We start from the raw sequence: 21,100 nt of genomic DNA on the forward strand, positions 1-21,100 counted from the left end.
TTACACCCTGGTCTATGGTTTGTATGCAGGTGGAACATGTGGGAAATGAACCACTTAAATTCTATTGCCGTCACCTAAGAGAAAAGTTTATGGAAGCTTATCTAGCAGAGAAGTTTATGGACACTGCAGTAGTGATTACATCCCTTGTGCAGTACACACAAATGTCTGAGACCCACTGGAGCAGTGTACAATGTGGGGCCGCCCCCTTACTTGCACACTAGACCAGATATCCCCAACATCACTTTTAGCAACAACCCCATGCAGGCTTATAATGGTGACCAGTCCCATTTTGCCTCAATACTTCTGCATGGTTGCTCAGACCGGCTGATTTCCTACCCAATTTTGGAATGGGCTGTCATTTTTTTTTTTTTTCAGAAGAATGAACTTCACCATCCTGGAATAAGATTCCTCTCTGAGGTACGCTTTCTTTGGTTATTATCTTTCTTTCTTTTTAAGTATGCAATTACAATACAATATTTACACCATTTAAAAATTATATTTCAGTGTCAGCATTTTTTTGTCATTAAATTTGAAATTTACATGGAGTGGAGAGAGGGAATTCATTTCCTTCCAACATCTGAGATATAACTGTTTTCAATACAAAGAACAATAAAACTATTGCTGCAGCTGTATGCTGTTTGATCCAAGAGCTTTCCAGACTTCAGGGGTGAAGCTTGTCCCATGACCGCCATATCTGCTGTCCTCCAGGCTTCACAGTAGTTGCTAATTTGCCGTATTCCATTTGGGCTTGATCCATGCCAGATGACTTTTTGAGGCCTAAAGTTAGAGAAAAGCTTTAATGTTATTTTCCTTGAAAGAATACTTTCAACTGTATACTATTTTTTAATACTCCATGTCTGATATGAATTAACTTAAGGCCAAATGAAAGAGCGAGTGTAGTGTAGTGGTTAGAATGTTGGACTGGGACTCAGGAGATCTGGGTTCAAGTCTCCACCCAGCCTTGAAGCTCTTTGAGTGACTTTGGTCCAACCACTGACTCTCTAACCTACCTCACAGGGTTGTTGTGAGGGTAAAATGGAGAGGATGATGATAATGTAAGCTGTCTTGGATTCCTTGGAGGGGAAAAACGGGCTATAAATGTAACAATAATTTTAAAATAAATTATACGTAACACTAATATTGTAACTGAGGTCTACCTTATGTTCAACTCCTATGTAAGCATATATGGCCCTGATTTGGATCAGAACCATGACATTCTGGAGGGAAGGGCTGTGCCCCTGTTTCTCCCCTCCAATTGCACACACACACACACACCCAGATTGCCATAGACTTGATCCAAATCACAGTCACGTGCACTTACACAAAAGTAAAATGTAAGACAAGTCACAGCTACATGTTGTGACATGATTAGTGCAATGTATAGTTTGGTTCTCAATTCTCACTCAGCAAAGTGCAGTGGAGGTAGGAGGTGAGGCAAGAATTTATTTAGATTCCATGTCACTCACAAATATTTGATTTGGTCCTGAGGAGGTAAATGGTATGGGGTTGGTTTTGCAATGTTAAAAGAAGCTGTGGATGTTATAATCTCACCTCTTGTCAACTAAGCAAACTACCTGTGTCTTGCTGTTAGATGTGCTAATCCTTCCAGTTGCTGCCAGATTCCAGGGGAATTGAAAGGTTTCCAGAGGCATAATCACAGAGCAATCTTAATGGAGCTGTTAAAACATTGGGATAACGTTTCACATAACTTTAGCAATGGCATCCATGATTGGGAACTTACCAAGCTGGATCAGTCATGATGTTCCTACCATCAAAGGAATATATTGGAATCCGGAGGTCAAACTGTCCCCCGTTGCCTGAGAATATTGACTCCCAATTATGGAACAGCGTTTCTCCCTATTGGAAAGAAAAGAAGCCATATTTTAGAAATGAAATGAATTGAACATTCAGCAAGATCCTTTGCCATATTGTTAAATTGCTTGATGCGGTGTTCAAAACTAGAGTCCTTCTAAAAATGTGCATCGTTTAGGGCGCAACCCTATGCATGTTGAGCCAGAAATAAGTCCTACAACTCCCAGCATTCCACAGCCATCTATGGGGAGTGCTGGGAATTGTAGCACTTCCTTCTGTCTAAACATGCATAGGACTGCATCCTTATACACTAGTAGCTGCACTTCACTGCCTCTGCACTTTGTTCCAAGGCAGCGATTTCCCATTGCCCATCAGCTAGCTGTCACCTCAAGGCTCCAGGTTAAGATTTACTTATCCAACCTAGTTGTTTTTCACCCACAGTCCCATTCACATCCATCCTCCCTGCTTCTGATTTTTCCTCTTTGAAATTCTAAGAGGATCCCAGAGCATGCAGAGACTGCAGTTGGCTGTATCAATGGTAAAGGTCGCATCACCTGGAGAATGCGCCCGTTTCCTTAAAAGTCCACGGTTTCAGAATACAAAGCCAGTAAAGTCTTTTACCTTAAGATTAACTATGGGCAGATGGTATCTGTCTACTTTCCTGACGACTGCCAAGAGATCTTGAAGATGTGAAGACAGAAATGCTCTGTACGTGGAGACCAAACCAGCGGCCCGGGCTTGTTGAAAGCACTGGTAGTCAGCTCGCATGTCCCCAGAAAACGGAGTGTTCAAAGCCACCAGATGAAGCTGCAGAGTAATGGATGCAAACAACTCTACTATTATGCACTGTCAAGGTAGGGGTGGGCAACCTGCAGCCCAAGAGCCTCTTGCAGCCCCCGGTCTATGTCCGTGCGGCTCTCAGCCTAATTTCAGAAGCTTTCTATGCGCGACCAGTTCAGATCTCTGGCAAGGGTGATCTGTTCCTGCCCTGGCAGCCCGCTACATGGGAAGGAAGAGGGAGAGAGAAAAGGAAGAGGAAGAGAAAAGAGGGTGACCCTACCCACCCACTTTTGGCTTTGGCCCTGCCCACAGCTGACATGTGGCCGCTGACAGATTACCAATGAGGGAATGTGACTCTTGATAAAGAAAGGTTGCCTATTCCTTACTAAGGGGGTGGGTGCATGGGTGAAGCCTGTAGCTGCATTAATGTCACATTAGGACAGAGTGAGTAGATTCCTCTGGCTTTTCAGGTCCTAGAGAGGGGCAGGACAGGCAAAAAGGCCTAGGACATTATAGGAGTCGCATGAGGCAGGGGCTAGGAAGACCACAGGCCAGGGGATGTGAAGCAGGGGGCAGGCTATGAGTGAGGGGGGGGGGAGAAGGCAGCGAGAGAGAGAGAGAGCAGGAGGGGAAGGAAAACTCAGGGAGAGAATAGGCAGAAAGGAGAGAGATTTGATGGAGCTGCAGAGGCAATGAAATTGCCAGGCAAGTCTTTGCAGGCCTCTAGTTCATTTTTAGAGTTATCGTGTCTATTGTTTTGCTCTTCTGTAGGTAACACCAAATGCCCTTGAACAAAGTAGTTCAGTGTTTACTGGTGGAGCAGTGCATTCCAAATGAGAATACTTAGACTAACCTATCATGAAGAATAATTATTTGCCACTACCACAGACTGAAATCAGTCTCAAGTCTCAGGAGTGCGCAGGCTAGTCCAATAGCACAGACGTCTACTTTCTTAATGAGGTATGGAACTCTATCATCATTCTTTCTTACTGCTCCTAAAAATAGTATTGAATTATATAAGGCATACATACATTGTTATTTATTACAGTCACAGACCAGCAAAATCAACACCAAAACATGCAAAGGATAGACAAAACGTGACATAAAAACAAAATACAGCTTGGTGAGTTGCTTCTCTCAGGAGGATTGCAACGTTACTTTTTCTAATTTGCATTGAGGTCATGAGAAACTTAAGAGACCCTTTCAGTAAATTATATAAGGCGAGGTTAATAAATGAAAATCTTTTTATTATTAAGATTGCACACAAAATGCAAGTATTTAAAAAACTAAGAAAGAGGGGAAAGAAATGTCTTTGTGTCATTAAAAATTATTCCAATGGGGGGGAAAGCACCATGTAATAACATACTAGCAAACCGTTTGACTGAGAGGTATCAATGTGGGTAAAAAATGCTGTAGAGCAAGTGGAGTAGAGCCTTCAGCAATGTGTAATAATGTGTGGGGAGGGAACATGGGCAGTGATCCTTGGTATTGCAGCTATCCTCATCTGTGAAACATTGAAGGCTGTGCTTTCATAATCCAGAGAAGTGTTGGAGCAATCAAGAACAGTACTAAGAGTTTTGCAGCAAGGTAACCGGCTCTAGCAATATTCATTTTGGGTTCAAACGTGGTCTGGACTGCACTGTGGCACTGGCAACAACTAACTGCTCAGGCGCTATTATGCACCTTCACATGGGGATGGATGGGCACGATGTGATGCTCTATCCCAGGGGTACCCGACATGGGGTACCCAACATGGCACCTGCACGTGCCATGGTGCCAGTGGGCATCTACAATGGCGCCAACTGCAGGCACACTTTTTTATTTATTTATTTATTTATATGTGTTTTTTAAATATATGTACATGGATTTGTATGAAATGCATACAACCTTCTAGCAATTATGCATAGGCTTTAACAAAAATGGACTAAATTTCCAAGTAAGTATCCATTTGAAGTTGCCTCTATATGCCACCCATTGAAATACAGGAAGCGTTGTAAGGTCCTTGATCTATTGCATTATAGGAGGTAAGTGTTTATCCTTCCGATGTTGTAATACCAGGCTTTTAGCTGCCAAAAGGTCACAGAAAATCCATCTATGCTGAGCATTTGTTAATTTCCATGAAGCAGGTAAATAATTCAAAAGAGCATGTACTTTAGTGAATATTAAAGACTGTTCCAGTACAAAATTTATCTGTTGTAATAACCTCCCCCTACAAAAGAAGCAACTACTGAACATATGTTTAAAAGAAGCATTAGCTGTATTGCACCACTAGCAATTAGGTGAATTATTGAAGAGATGTTGTCATGTGCAACTGACATGAAACAAACGTTTTTGGTGAATAAGACACAGCCTGAGATCCATAGATGTGACAGGTAGATGCCAAAGTGGTGATCCCCTGATTCTGAAATGTGCCCACGGGTCCAAAATGGTTGTGGACCCTTGCTCTTGCTCAAGCAGAGTCTGTTCAGCTGGAACTGCTCTCAGCCAAGCTGATCTACCCTGATGAACGGCTGCAGCAGGTCAGGTGGGGAAGGACTCCGATACAGACACCTAGCTGGAGCCTTGCTCACCTGCAGATCTACTCATGAATAAGCATTCTCTGGTGCTCAATGGTAACGGGTAGATCTGCAACCAGGCAGCCTTTCGTGGGCTGCAGCTCCATGGTTCCCCACAAGTTTTGCTCAGTCATCACGGGGAACAAAAGGCAAGAGGAACTCACTTTCCGGCAACAAGCCCAGGAAGTGTATCACTGGCAGGTGACTCCAGGCGCAGTCTGGCATGAACTGCACCAACTTTTCTAGCAAGGCCTCCTGGGAAGAGTGGCAACACCAACACACACCCTTGACCCACTGAACTGCCCCGTACAAGCCGCCTACTTACGCTTGGCCTTCCACCGTCAGAACCTGAAGCTGGGATTGGTGCTGGAAGGGGTTGAAATCCCTATTAGCATAAAACACAACAAATCACAAAGGATGAAATGAAGCATTTACAAGCAAGGGGACGGGGGGGGGGGGCGGGGAACAAGGGTGAAGACAAATGTTAGATTGTAAGAGCCCTCCGAAGTGAGCTTTGAGCTACATGACAGATATTTATCACAGCAAATTCAGCCTTGTCCCTCCCTTTGTGTATCACAGCCTTCCTCAACCTGGGGCGCCCCAGATGTGTTGGACTACAACTCCCAGAATGCCCCAGCCAGCTGGCTGGGGCATTCTGGGAGGTGCAGTCCAACACATCTGGAGCGCCCCAGGTTGAGGAAGGCTGGTGTATCAGGTAAGGTGCCAGTTTTTTTCAAAACGGACAATGACAGATCCATATTTATATGGTTATCCTTCACCTAACCTCTCCCCCCCCCCCTTGGCCATCATTAACATGTTAAAGAAGAGGTGCGAAATTGGTCTCTGGATGGGGAAGAGAGGTGTGTTAATATCATTTCATCTTGTAGCTGGCTGCAATTTCCCTAGTGAAACAAGAAATCAAACGGTGGAGGCTGGTGGGTCTTATTTCAGTGGGGCAGTGAATCCGCTGTGGGTTTCAGTCAGAACCAGTCAAAACTCTAAAGGAGCTATCCAACAGCGGATTCACAAGCCCACTGAAATATGAGCCACCAGCCTCCAATAAAATCAAACTTTATTATTATTATTATTATTTATTTATTTATTTATTTATTTATATAGCACCTTCAATGTACATGGTGCTGTACAGAGTAAAACAGTAAATAGCAAGGCCCTGCCGCATAGGCTTACACCCCCACCACCACTATCACCATCAGGAAAGCTAAAAATGGTCAATGGACTCATCATGATTTACCTAACCTCTCCAAAGGGAATAGGTGAGAATGGGCAGATGTTACCTACATTCCTACATTTAGATTCTCATATTAGTTCTCATGAACAGTGGGAGACCAGAACACTCACAGGTCCAGTACCCACACCCTGCTGCATATAGGCTATTACTGGGTCCGTTAGCATCTGTAATGGCTCTGCTGGGCTTCTTTCTTTATTACATTTCTATACCGTGCAATAGCTGAAGCTCTCTGGGTGGTTCACTTACTGGGCTTGAAACGGCTGGAGGTGGGGGGCTATCCTCAGGGATGGGGATCAGTTCACCAAGCTGGAATGAAACATAAAACAGAAACAGAAACAGAAGCAATAAGGAATTGTACGAAAGTAATATTTATTCACTTAAGGAGAATTTCAGCACCGACACATTCCTTTCAGAAAACAGTTCCAATGGCAAACCTTTTGAACGGTAGATGAGCAACATGACCTAGAATGAACTTATACCTGCACTTTTTTCCATCCATCTCGAACACGGAGGAAAACTTCACTGTTTTCACTAAGATAGATCAATGTGCCTTCTGACACTAAATGGACCGTTTGCAGCATGCTGTTAACATTTCTAAGTGTTGTAACCTGTCAAGAGAAAAACAGAAGATAAATTAATCAAATTCAAAGAATGGTGTATAGGAATTTAGTTTTTAGCTGGGCAAGAAGTGTCTAAGACTTCAGGTAAGCAGATTTGTTTTTCACAGAATAGACCCTAAGCGTTGCTCTGGGACTGCAGAGTTGAAGGAAGTCAGACACTGGTCTCTGCCACTAGCCAGGAGACCAAAGGCCACTGCAAGCTGCAGCCTGCCCCAAGCTCTCCTAGGAAGAACGTCCTGGCAAGCAAATGCATCGGTCAGTATCTCAAACTAGCTCAGGTGTAGGAAGCAGACTGTGCCTGTCGGCATGTGTCCTGCAACCAATATCGACAGGTTTGATACTGGCAACTATGTCAAGGTTTGCAAACACCACGATGCCTTGCTTTTCAAGGCAAATCATCAACTCTTTTGCTGCCATGGCGGAAAGGTTTCACTAACACAGCTCATATTTCTGGACTTCATCCGCAACATTGTCATCGATGGCTGTGCTCCTGGCAAGTGCAACAGTGTCCTAGGCTTTGCTTCCTTCTATGCACCACTCAAGATAGCACAGTCATAAGGACCCAGATCGTCTATGTCCAAGGTGCAAAGCTCAGTTTACCATCTGATGGGCACTTTGCAGTCGGATGGGACTCCAAGCTACGGCCAGCTGTACATTCTTGTCACCGACAAGGTTCGCCTCAAGTGAGCAGAGAACAGCACACTGGACTGCACATTGTAGAGGTACTCATTAACCTGCTACTTAATGTTAACTCATCTGCTAATGAGTTCCAGCATGACAATGAAATCCTTCAGCTTGAGAACACTGCCGCACTTGCTGCTGGAAATGCACCAATGGACATATCATTGGGCTGCCATCATGACTGCAGAACGATGAACACTATGGCTCAATCTGGATGGTATAACATTCTCTGTGACTCTGAAACTGCTGGTGTGTTTGTTACCCTGGAAGGCTTTCCTCTGGCTGATTGTTGTCTGATGGTCTACCCTAAAGGTGGATGGATCCCCTGCATGGAGAGTCATGTAGGGTGACCATATGAAAAAGAGGACAGGGCTCCTGTATCTTTAACAGTAATGTAGAAAAGGGAATTTCAGCAGGTGTCAATTGAAGAGGGTGAAATTCCCTTTTCATCACAACAGTTAAAGCTACACTAGCTATAGGAGAATGACCAGATACAAAAGAGGGCAGGGCTTCTGCCGCTTTAACTGTTGTGATGAAAAAGGAATTTCACCCTCTTCAATTGACACCTGCTGAAATTCCCTTTTCTACATTACTGTTAAAGATACAGGAGCCCTGTCCTCCTTTTCATAGGGTCACCCTAGAGTCATGGAGACCCTTTGGTTTATCTTGTGCTGCACTTTCACGGTGAGGCTGGATGGGGTCCTGGCCTGGCATATGTTATAGCCAGGCAAACCAAGTGGCATCTACCTGCCTATACCTTTCTTCTGCCATGGACACCTCTACATTGCCCTGAGTCGTGTAGGCGCATTAGCAAACCTCAAGATTCAAGTTGTCGATGGACCAGAACAAGGATGTTACAGTGGCCACTCTGGAGTTTACACCAAGAACATTGTATTTAAGGAAGTTTTGTAAAGATAAAAGATGTAACACTTCGAGTGTTTCAATAAACACTGTTCGTTAAGTTAAATCATTTCACCATGAACTGTGTTTGCAGGTAACGAACTACTTTTCTCTAATTGTGCTTTTTCTTTGTCCTCTCTAATGCTTAAACATTAACTCATGTTGCCCAGAGCCAAAATATTAACATTTTGTGATGCCGTCCTATGCATGTTTAGACAGAAAAAGGCCTCCAACTCCCAGCAGGCCCCAGCCAGCCTGCCATGTACCAAATTACACAAATTGCAGTGGCCACATATAGGCCCAGTTTCTGGCGCTGCTTCATACAATCAGTAGTTTTGTGTGATCACTGCTGGGTTGCAAGCCTACCAGCATCCTATGTGCCTCTGCAGATGATCTGTCTAACTACCTCTATGGTCTGTATGAACATTTCCATTATGCTTAGAGAAAGTTTTAGTAAGCTCTTAAGAACCAGACTGACTCTTACCAAGTTCCTGGATGCTGGTAATCCGGGTTCTCCGGGAGGTCCTGGTGGGCCCGGCAAAGCTGGTGCTTAAAGGAAACAAAAGCCTGTTATATATTTTCATCTCCTCATATTAGTGATGATGTGGAGGATTCTGGCACAACCTGGGTTGTGGCAATGCTCCTCACAAAATAAACAAGTTGGTATTAAGTAAAAGTTTATGGCTTTTAGGTCTTGAGTTTCATTGCGTGAATAACTTAATCTTTTCTACACGATTCACAGAACTGAGATACGAGCACTACACGAGGAGCGTTTCCATTTCTGCTTTTCTGCTACATAACCTCCAGGAGGCACTGTGTTATAGTGGAATAGTGCAAATACACAAGAGGAAATAAAGATTTCTTTTGCTTCCACAATGAAATGCTGTATTTCCCCTACTCTAAAAAAAACTCGCTGAAAGTGTTAATGAGACACAGAAGTGAAACTGGAGGGTTGCATCATCATCTAAAGAATCCCATAAACAACTGTGAGTAGGAATGTTGACCATGCGATAAATGCCTCATGTAGAAAAACCCATTAGCTCTAGCCTGGTGCAAGTTGCTTTACATTAAGCTACAAAACAAGTATTGGACTTGATGTTTTGACACAAAGGGTCTCTGGGAAAATAGATATGGATTGACAATTACGAAGAATTAGAAGCTTGGCATAAGACCTAGATGTAAAACTTGGGTCTCTAAAATGTGGTGGAGGAGTTGCAATTTCGAAGTGAATTTAACTCTTTACCTGCTTCATTCCTGTATTCTCCTCACCAGTTGGGATTCCTACAAGTGTGTTTGCTGTGGCTGTGGAAAACAGCTTGTGGCGGGGGCAGGGGGAGGCAGGGAAGATGCAGTGGGTGGGTAAAAGGGTTAAATTTCCCTCAGTTGGTGAAGTTTCTTCTCACCAAAACATTCCCTCCTGCCACCACATTTTAGATGTTCAGCAGAATCCCGGGTCTCTCTCTAGTTTGGCCCTTACTGAGCAGGAATACAGGAAAGAGAGTGGGTGAGGCAGACTATGGCTCTTTAAAGTCAGGAGGATATGAGGAGCTGCCTTCTAATAAGGGAGACCATTCCAGTCCTATTCCTTGAGATCCTATATCCAGAATGTGTATTTTATTTTCTTCATATTATTTAGTAAGGTTTGTTAAATCTACTTCTACAATTTGTGTGTTATCTAAGTCACCACTTTTGAATATAGAAGCTATCCTGATAACTCGAGCCTGAAAATGTACTATTGGTTAACCACACCCACACTTTTAGGAAATGATCTAATAATACAAAAGTCCCTCACCAGGGAGTGTTTCAGTTTCCGAACTCATACCATGTGCAATATGGGCAATGTTAATTGAATCCTATACCCACTTGCCTAGCAGTAAGCCCCTTTGGATTCAGTGGGACTAGTAAAACTAGTATTTCACATCCTGGAGTGTCCTGCCTTTTAAATTCTATATTTTTGTTTGTTCCTCCCCTCCATGAATTAAATCTGTGAGCCCCTGAGGGTCAAGGATTGTCTGTTCATGTACTGCAGACTATACATCTGAATTAAACAACAACAACAATTTTGTATACTTTTTAATGTTCACTGTTTTTAACTTTTGTAAACCACCCAGAGAGCTTTGGCTATGGGGCGGTATATAAATGTAATAAATCAAATCAAATCAAATCAAATCAAACAACAACAAATCAGAATCTGGTAAAAGCAATTCTATAGGTGGATTCCGGACTACCTGCAAGGCTCATTAAACTTGTAAGTTCATGTCCTATGTGGCCTTTTCTTCAACCTCCTACCCCCACACAGTAAGTTTGGTTTAAAAAAAAATGCTTATCAACAGTGGATGAACCATGCATCCAGTAAAATAGGCTCTTCTCTATAAAAAGCTCAAGCTGTAATAATCTGTCAGTCTTTAAAGTGTCTCAAGATTCTTGGGCTAAAGAGGCTTCAGGGGCTTTCTAGCAAATAAGGTAGTATATAAATACAAATAAAATAACTAAATAACTAAATAAAGGCTTGGCTGTGTCCCGTGGACATTTTTTTAACCTTTTCCCTTTGAATGACTGAATTTTATAGGACATCCCAAAATGTCCCTTCAATTGCAAAGCCATGCAGCAGATTTGCATTAAAATGCAAATGAACTTTCCAGAGTTCCTCTGGCTAAATGGAACTAGTTGTACTATTCTTCAGATCCATAACCACGTGGTTTTAACATATGGGTGAGGTTGGCTCCTCCCACAGAACTTAGCCATCGAGTGCAGGGGTAAAATGCCAAATAGGCCACAAAGGCTTAAATATTTATATCCATTCACATTCATGGCCACAGGTACACAGATGCACATGTGTGCACATACACGCTTCATGCGCAGCTGCACCCAGCAGAAAAAAAGATGTCAATCTGACATACCTGAGCCATAGATGGCAGGAGGCCCCGGGGGGCCAGGAGGTCCTGGGGGCCCACGTGGCCCAGCTGGCCCAAACCCTGGAGGCCCAGGTAGGCCAGGTACCCCTGGAGGGCCTCTGGGCCCAACAACTGTGTCTCCTTTCGGCCCCTGTCAAAGCAGAAAACACAAACATTTGTAAATAAAGTTGTATATTATCTTGTATGTTGTCTGCTTTTATGCATTTAAATTTTGTATATCAATTTTTAATGTTTAATGTTTAAATCTTTATAAACCGCCCAGAGAGCATCGGCCATGGGGCGATATAGAAATGTAATAAAATAAATAAATAAATAAAATGATACCATCTTCTTTTCTTTTCTTATTAAACTAAAATTTTCAGATGCAGCAGCCTGGAGAACAGCAGTGATACCTGGAGAATGCTCTCCAGATCACAATATTAGGCTCTTATCAGTGCTTTTATGATGCAGACATTTTCTCTTATCACGGAGTTGAAGTTTGCATGCCTCCTATACAGTGATGTGAGGTAAGCACCGGTGGGGGTGGGTGGGAGTAGTAGAGCCAGGGCCTGCAAAGTTGAAACACCAGGAACTTTTGATTAACAGGGGCAAAGATGTCATTTTGCTACCACCTCAGGCTTAGTTGCAATCCTCACAGTAGCTGGGGGAGAAACAATATATTGTTGTGAGCTATCCCTTGTTGCATTTCCAAGTATTTTGGGGCAAACTGGTATTGAATAGGCAATGAAGACATGTATTTCCCCCCCCCCCAAAAGTCCTGCTCCTAGTGAAGAACAAACTGGCTAGAATTGGTTTGTGGGACAACAGAGCTGCCTGAATTTTGGGGCTCTCCTTGGGGTAGCCACATTGTAAAGGGGAAACCAGGGACTCAAAAACAGAGACAGTTGTCTGGTTTGAGGATATGGGCCTAGTTCTCACCGAGACTGTAAACCTGTGTGGGGTGGGTGGGGTAGGGGTTGTACTACTTCAGACTGCAGATGGGAGGCTCATACCACTGAATGCTCCTTCACACACACACAAAATAAAAATAAGAACTCCCTCCATGTAGACAACTAGATGTCAGGGAGAAAGTTTCTAGCCTAGTCTTTCCCTCAACATCTAATTTTTTATGTGGAGGGGGTGTAACTGCATGGATGAGCATTTGGTTTTATGAGCCACCCCACCTACAGTCTGCAGTGATACAGCCCAAGTACAGGTTAATGAGAACTAACCAATGGTAGTGGTACTAGGTAAACTCTACACACTGAGGTATGATGAGGTCATACATTGCCTACTTTCACTACAAGTTCTGCTATGCACATATGCCTGGTTGCGCAAGATCTTTCTCCTTCAACTTAACCGCAGCTAAGGGGTTTGCCTAGCCAACCCCACATTAAAATAGCAGGAGAAACCTTGAAGAAGAATGTTGTAATACTGCTCCCAAAGGTTTTGATGTCTAGAGTATGGGAAATGACGTTTAAAGCCCTAAAAGGCTTGGGACCTCGATACTTGAGAGAGCGCCCCTCCTTATATATGCCTGCCCGAGACCTTAGATCTGTTGGAGGAGCCCTTCTCCGCATCCCACCAATGCAACATATACATTATGATGGGACAAAGGAGAGGGCTTTCTCTGTGGTGGCACCCCGACTGTGGAATGCCCTCCCCTTGGAGGCCCGATTGACGCCAACATTGATTTCATTTCGACGCCAAGTAAAAACATGGCTTTTTAACAAAACCTTTGATGGTTAAACTCACTGGCACATTGTTTTAACTGTTTTAACTGTATCTATTGCTTTTAAATTATATATTGTTTTAACTTGGATAATAGTTTAATTTGTTTTTAACTGTGCATATTTATTGTTTTATACTGTATGTTTTTATCTGTACGCCGCCCTGAGATCTTAGTGATATAGGGCAGGATATAAATATTTTAAATAAATAAATAAATAAATAAACAAATAAACAAACAAGATGAGCCTGAACTCCTAGTCGCAGGAAGGTAGATACAACTTGATAGGTATAACTGAGTCTTGGTGGGATGACTGCCATGGCTGGAATGTAGCAATTGAAGGGCATAACTTGTTAAAAAACACAGATGAAACAGAAAGGTGTGCACCTGACCAGAATTCAAGAGACTGAAAAACAAGGTAGCCCTGTGGTGAGCATTTGGGTAAAAATAAATGGAGAATGAAATAGACACAAGATTGTGGTTGGCGTCTACCATAGACTGCCAAACCAATAGGAACATGGTTTCCTGAAACAAATTACAGATGTTTCAGGGAAGCAAGAATTAGCTGTAACTTCAACTACCCTAATATCTGCTGGGAGACAAACTTTGCTAAGCATGGAATCTCCAATGCATTTCTGATAAGCCTTGCTGACAACTTCCTCTTCCAGAAGGTGGAGGAAGGAATGAGGGGATTGGCTGTCCTTGATTTGATTTTAACCAATAGGAAAGTGTTGATCAATGGGATTAAAGTAGTCAAAACTTTGGGAAAAGTGACCACATAATGCTGGAATTCATGGTCTTATGAAAAGCTGAGGTGAGCATAGTCAAACATGCACCTTGGATTTCAAGAAAGCGGATTTTAATAAGCTGAGAGAAATGCTAAGAAAGATTCCATGACTAGATTCACCATCGCAAAACTGAGGCTGGCAAGGGATACTAAAAACAATAATAAGTATTTTCAATTATGCAAATAGTAGGTAACGATGGGCAGAATATGGATGGGTGATGCAGAGAAGGCAGAACTGTTCAACTTCTATTTTGTTTCCATTTTCCCCTAACACAGGTAGTATGTGCAACCTCAAATAAGTAGTATAACTGGTAAATGTGTAAAGATTGGAGTTCAGGATTGATAGGGTTGATAAAGGCTTTAATGGGGCTTGCATCCTCCAAAGTCTTCCCACCATCGTGATACACTCCTTTACATGCAACCATGTGATTTTGAATTGAAAACTTCCCATCTCATAAAGGCTCCATTGTGCTTAATGAGACAGAGCCATCTAGTGGTGGAATTGTAGCACAATGTCAACTTCATGCACTGGGAGATCCTGCGGTATCCCAGATAATACCACATTATCAGGATTTTTTTTAAAAGCAAGATTTCCAGAGGATAGCACAGGAGATGTCCTGGACATTGATAACATTGTGTAATGGACCTGCAAACTTCCATGAGTGACCAATCACGAGCATGCAATAAATTGCTCGTTTAGAAAAGCTCTATGATTCTAAAATTCAAAAGCTGGGAGAAGGGGAGAGTTATGAGCATCAGGCATGTAGGACTATACACACACACACACACACACACACACACACACACACACACACACACGATATTAAATGCTTGGAAGCCAGGGATGGGTCAGTTGGGCTTAATTAAAATATAAAAAGTAATAAATGTCCATCTTTTAATAAATATGGACTTGATAAGACTATTTATAATACAGAAAAAAACCTCACCACTGGTCCTGGACTTCCGGGGAGTCCTGGTGGTCCAGACATAAAAAATCCTCCATTTGGCTCTCCTTTTTCTCCTTTAAGGCCATTTTCTCCACTGTGTCCTTTCTCACCCTTAAAAAAGAGAAGATACTTAATGTAGTAGCCTCACAGCATATCACATCACCCAGTGTTTGTGCATATGTGTACATCTATGAGTATATATACATACGCTTACACATACTATTTCTTTATTCAAAGAAAATGACAGAGCAAATTTGCATCTCTCTCTCTGTGAGCATGAAGGAAAAAAACAACCTCAAGACAGCAATTTTGAATTGGAGTTTTGGCTGGCAGAGATGGTAAATGCCCAGAGAAAAGAAGCATTGAGGATTCTGATTTCACTGTGTAACTAGTACTGCCTGCTATGTGCTTGTTCTGCCTCGACCTGTTCAGCTGTACATCTGCAACTAAAAAAAGAGTACTGACCCTCAGATTTTAGTGGGATACCCTCATATGAAATATGTTTAGAAAAGAACACAGTGTCATTCAAATATCTTACATTCCAATGTAGGGCACATCCTTAGTTCTACCAGAATATATATATATAGAGAGAGAGAGAGAGAGAGAGAGAGAGAGAGAGAGAGAGAGAGAGAGAGAGAATATATATTGTAATATATTGTGTGATATTTCAGAATACTATGAAATACAAGCATTACCTACTGAGGGTATAAAAGTGTCCGAGATGAACAGCAAACATAAGTATGGATAAATATTAAACATTTTTCATTACTGGAATGAGACAGAGCATGTATTGTTGTGAAGATTTAGATTATAATCATGCTCAAGGTAACAAACATAGGATTATCTCATTTTATCTCCACAACCCTGTAAGGTAGGTTAGAATAGGGTGACCATATGAAAAGGAGGACAGGGCTCCTGTATCTTTAACAGTTGCATAGAAAAGGGAATCTTAGCAGGTGTTATTTGTATGCATGTCACACCTGGTGAAATTTCCTCTTCATCACAACAGTTAAAGTTGCAGGAGCTATACTGCAGCCATACTGTGACCAGATTTAAAAGAGGGCAGGGCACCTACAGCTTTAACTGTTGTGATGAAGAGGAAATTTCACCAGGTTTGCCATATACACAAATGACACCTGCTGAAATTCCCTTTTAGATACAACTGTTAAAGATACAGGAGCCCTGTCCTCCTTTTCATATGGTCACCCTAGGTTAGAATAAAAGATGGCAAATGTGCCCTCAGCCACCCAGTGAGCAGCCATTTCAATGAGATCTCTCCAACCCAAATCCAGTACTCTACACCACACTGGCCCTCATTTTCACAGGAAACCATAACATGTTAATGTCTGTTAAATCATCTGAGCAGTCATTGGGGGTTGGGGGAAGACAGCAATGAAGGAAAAGGCAGAGGAACAAGCGCTGCAGTTTTGCAGCGATCTTCAGTGGCAAATGTCAGCAATGCCAAGATGCATGGCGTGTACCAGGGCCCTTGTAGACTGCCAGGATCTCTGCCTTTTTGAAGCACACGGGTTGGAGCAACCCCACACACCTCAGTCATTCCAGTTGTGCCTGAAGAAAGCGGAGGCAGTAAAAGGACAGCTTGCGGCATTGCAGAGGCTCTTAAACAAATAGGCACCATCTCCAGTTTGGAAAGTGGAAGCTCTGTGAAGGCCAGGGACGGCCTGTGAATATGGCAGCTGTTAGGCTGAAAACGCCAAAATATCAGCTAATAATTGCATCTGTAAATTAGACAGCCAGAGGCCGAATTTGTCTGCTAACAGGCAATAACTACCTTCATGATGTCTAAGTGGCCCAAATATGCTGATGGCAGAGGAGGACCTGGAAAGGAAGAGAAAGAGTTTTATGTAATCTCCATTTCTATTAACTCCATAACTATTTTTAAAGTTTAAAGTGGAACAAATTACTATAATAAATTTGACCTTTCCATGCGGCAGACATATTTTTTTCTCTTCTTTGTTAATGTCGCTTTAACAAACATATCTGCTATGCGCGATATTGCTATGTTAATAGTTAACATGTCTGGAATTGGCCAAATAGCTTTGGCCTCATCCCAGAAGGTCAGTTTTAAAAGTCCAAACGTTTTTTTAAAAAAAGCCACTCATCATTACCGGCCAACTGGGCTGCCTGCAAAACATCTAACCAATGACTCAGAGGAATCTGGACAAACTTTTCTTTATACTTTAATTTTCTTCTCCAGCAGGGCAAATCAAAAAATGGGTTATCAGAAAACAATAAAAATGGATGGGAACCAAAAGTTGCCTTCCTCCAAGGCAAAGGCCCTTCCTCTGATGGAACACCAATGGTCAGGTTCTGGCTTTGGGTTGCATCCAATGTTAGTCCATTGAAATGAATGGGACTTAAGTTAGTAATGACTAACTTAACTCATTAAAGGCGCAGTCCTAGACAGAAAAAAGTCCAGCATTTCCCAGTATGGCTGGCTGGGGAATGCTGGGAGTTGTAGGACTTTTTCTCCCTCTAAATATGCATACGATTGTGCTCTGAGTCAGACACGGAACCCCATGAGGATGACACATACTGTACAAAGCCAGGGACTAAGCTGGCACCAGCTAGAACGATTGCTCTTTCCAGTGCCAGCCAAGTGGTACCCCTTGGGAACAATGTGCACTCCATGAAACCAGGGACAAGACCAGCCTCCTCCTGGCAGAGGCTGAGTCCCTTTCCCAATGCTGAGAGGGGCACAGAACTCAATGGCCCAGTTCACGGAACTCAAAGACAATGGCCTGGTTCACATGTAACACCAACTTTGAGTATGGGTTGTTATTGAATTGTGGGTCATTGCTAAATCATGGCTTGTCATTACTTGCAAACCCTGCACTTTGGTTTAACAATGGGTAGTTAACCACAAACAGCCCAGAGTTCACAACTCAACAACAAACCATGGGTTCTCTTCCTAGGTTGTTTATAGTTAACAACCCATAGTTAAAGCATAGTTCACATGTAACCACAACTCACGATTCAGTGACAACCCACAATTCAACAACCCAGACTCAACCCAGAATCTGAGTTGCCGATATGTATGAACTAAGTCTATGATGTCTGTGGCTGTAGCCATGCCCACTGACATCAGCCGGCCTGTGGAGGGTCAATGGGGGCAATTCAGTCCTCCAACCAGAACCCCAGGAAAGAATCCATGAAATCTGATAGGAGTTAATCAAAAAGCATGAGCCTTGTGTGGCACAGAGCGGTAAAGCAGCAGTTTCTGCAGCTGAAACTCTCCCCATGGCCTGAGTACGATCCCAGCGGAAGCTGGTTTCAGGCAGCCGGCTCAGGTTGACTCAGCCTTCCATCCTCCCGAGGTTAGTAAAATGAGTACCCAGTTAGCTGGGGGAAAGGTAATAACAGCCAGGGAAGGCAACGGCAAACCACCCCGTTATAAGGCCTGCCAAGAAAATGTCAGCGAAAGCTGGCGTCCCTCCAAGAGTCAGTAATGACTCAGTGCTTGCACGAGAGGTTCCTTTCCTTTTTCCTAATGAAAAGGCAGAGCCAGTGTTGCTAACTCTTAAACCCTTGCTCTATTCAAAAGATGGCCCCCTTTTTAAAACAACATCAACAATGCTGACCCTAATGTCGAGAGTATCCTTTTTATTTTAATGCCCCCTGCTACCCAACAGCTTCTAACTTCTCACCCTGTGGTTTAACTCCTTCCCCTGTATAACATATGAAGGAAACTAAAGCCTTGAAACTTCATGTCAAACCTCAAGACCTAGGCCACAGCTAGACCTAAGGTTTATCCTGGCATCATCCAGGGTTCGCCCCTGCCTGAGCACTGGATCCCCTGTGTGGAACCTAGGTGAACAGGTTTGACCCCTGGACGATCCAGGGATAAACCTTAGGTCTAGCGATGGCCTTAGTAATACTAACCCTTGTCCTCTGTAGAACCGTTTAAGAAAAACCGCTGGGGCATGGGAGGTGGGAAAGGAAACAACATATTTCCCTGTTTCATCTCTTGCCGAGGATTTTGAGGTTTTCTTTTTTTATACATCAGGACATGGAGTACTGTTAAGGACTGTTAGCAACCATAGTCAAACATGGTACAAGTTGTCTCCATGGAAACCAGTTTTGACAAAGCCCTTATCTGCTTCCCTCTTAGGCATCAACTACATAGTATCCTTCTTAAGAGTTTCCCCTTCCAGGCCCTCAACACTTGCTTTGAGTGCGATAATTGCCCACTAAAATACAAAACATAATCGCCACAAATCTATCCTGCCTGTCAAGAGCATGGATATTTTTTCAATGTCAGAACAAAAGTCAGGTCAAGGCAGTGGAGGGTGATGCTAGTTGCCTGACTGAGAATTCGACTATTTGAAAAGTGATCCAGAATATCTGGAAACACTGAGTTTCCTGTTCATATTAAGCAGCTGGTTTGTTACAGGCATTTTACATCCACCTCTGTATACCTAATAGTTAATTACTGCACAATGAGGCTCAGATCTAGTCCCTTCCCTCTTTCAGAGATGAGTTTCTCCCAATGTTTGAGATTTATAAGAAGGAAGTACCTCTGGGTTGCATAAAATCAAAAATCTTCTAAGAGATTCACATGCAAACCTATCCTTGTACAAATCTAGGTATTTTTTTTAAAAAATTAGCAATTCTCCCAAATTGCAGCCCAAGTGTTGACAATCGCAAAAAAAATACTTATTTCATATATAGCTTTTGAATATTCAAAGCATATCATAGTAATTCTTAAAATAATCCTGAAATATTGATGATGATGATGATAATGATGATGATGATGATGATTTTCACCTTGCTAGGGGACACGGGGTAGCTGAGGTTGATAGTGGTGTGCCTGATGAGTCCACTTTTTACGTTTTTGGCAGAGGGCCACACAAAGGAAGATCCATTATTAGAACAGTTTAAGAACTACTGCTAGGCGTGGAGGAGGGGAAGGAATCACCATTTTGGGGCTGCAATATTAAATGGGTCAATTGGGAGAATTAATCAATTAAAAATGTAATCGATGGAAAAATGCCTCCCAAGTAATCTATTTCTACATAAGACGTGTCATGCTGGATCAGACCAAGGGTCCATCTAGTCCAGCACTCTGTTCATCCCTGGTTGGCCACTGTGTAAACAAACAGGACATGGTGCAACAGCACCCTCCCACCCATGCTCCCCAGCAACTGGTGCACAGTTTTTAAAATAATAAATCAGTAGAAATGCCCCACTTTACCTTTCAGAATTTAAAATTCTGGTGTTACAGCTGTTTTTTCCACCCTACATGTAAATGGGTTGTATCCAATGGTTTATATCCAACTTTCGTCTAACATTCATTTCAATGGCTCTAATCAAAGTAGGACTAACATTGTATATAACTCGTTGTGTCAAATGTAGTCTTCCTAATTTTTATGGAGATGATTTTAAGTTATTTCTGGCATATCCTCATGCACCATCACCCTCTAAAGTAAGGAAGCAGCCTTTTATGTATGATACCTGGTGGCCCTGGTGGGCCTCTGTCTCCTTTTTCACCTTTGATGGCTAGTGGACCACGTACACTCCAGGAACCTGTTTTTAGAAAATGTTTCCATAAGAAAAAGTTCTCTCAATTAAAGGAGGGAGGTTGCACAGCGGATGGCATCCACATGGTACTAGACAGAAATACAATGTTAGCTATCTACATTCTAATGTTCTAGTGCTTCTAAAGTGACAACCTTTAAAATTCAACAGTCTGGACCTTTCCAAGAGACAGTACTACCTTTGCATTTTCTGGTTGTGCGTTTACCCCTCCCCTCCTGGACCAAGCACATGGAAGTTATGGCAGCCATTCTGCTGGCATTGTGATGGATTATTATTATTATTATTATTATTATTATTATTATTATTATTATTTATTTCCCAATACTGGGGCTCAATGCAGTTTAAAAGATTAAAACATGTACTATTAAAACATATAAATATACATTTATAAAAGCTAAAATAGAATTAAACCTGCAGTAAAATTAAAAACATTTTTAAAAAATTAAAAACAGTAACAGAGTAAAAACAACAAACATTAACACAGGTCCAGAGTAGTTAGTGTTTGCCTGCCTCCGAAAGTGTAGCACAGAGGGAACCAGTCTAGCCTTCCTGGGAAGGGAGTTCCAGAGCCATGGAGCAGCCACCAA

General features: G+C 42.5%; 1 protein-coding gene across 2 annotated transcripts in view; it reads right to left on the bottom strand.

The window, feature by feature from the left end:
* Positions 1-444: 444 nt before the first annotated feature.
* The window catches only part of COL15A1 (collagen type XV alpha 1 chain), a 180,413-nt gene continuing 159,757 nt past the window's right edge, over positions 445-21,100 (bottom strand). For both annotated transcript variants that reach the window (XM_063130985.1, XM_063130976.1), the window contains exons 33-43: positions 20,430-20,501; positions 16,747-16,793; positions 14,955-15,065; positions 11,498-11,642; positions 9,082-9,146; positions 6,876-7,004; positions 6,643-6,702; positions 5,473-5,532; positions 2,434-2,619; positions 1,742-1,857; positions 445-777 (exon numbers count right to left, since the gene is read on the bottom strand). In XM_063130985.1, coding sequence (XP_062987055.1) covers positions 561-777; positions 1,742-1,857; positions 2,434-2,619; positions 5,473-5,532; positions 6,643-6,702; positions 6,876-7,004; positions 9,082-9,146; positions 11,498-11,642; positions 14,955-15,065; positions 16,747-16,793; positions 20,430-20,501 — 1,208 coding nt within the window. In that variant the 3' untranslated portion in view covers positions 445-560. The remainder of the gene's footprint in view (positions 778-1,741; positions 1,858-2,433; positions 2,620-5,472; positions 5,533-6,642; positions 6,703-6,875; positions 7,005-9,081; positions 9,147-11,497; positions 11,643-14,954; positions 15,066-16,746; positions 16,794-20,429; positions 20,502-21,100) is intronic.

This window comes from Elgaria multicarinata, chromosome 1 (genome assembly GCF_023053635.1).
Source record: "Elgaria multicarinata webbii isolate HBS135686 ecotype San Diego chromosome 1, rElgMul1.1.pri, whole genome shotgun sequence".
Taxonomy (NCBI): domain Eukaryota; kingdom Metazoa; phylum Chordata; class Lepidosauria; order Squamata; family Anguidae; genus Elgaria; species Elgaria multicarinata.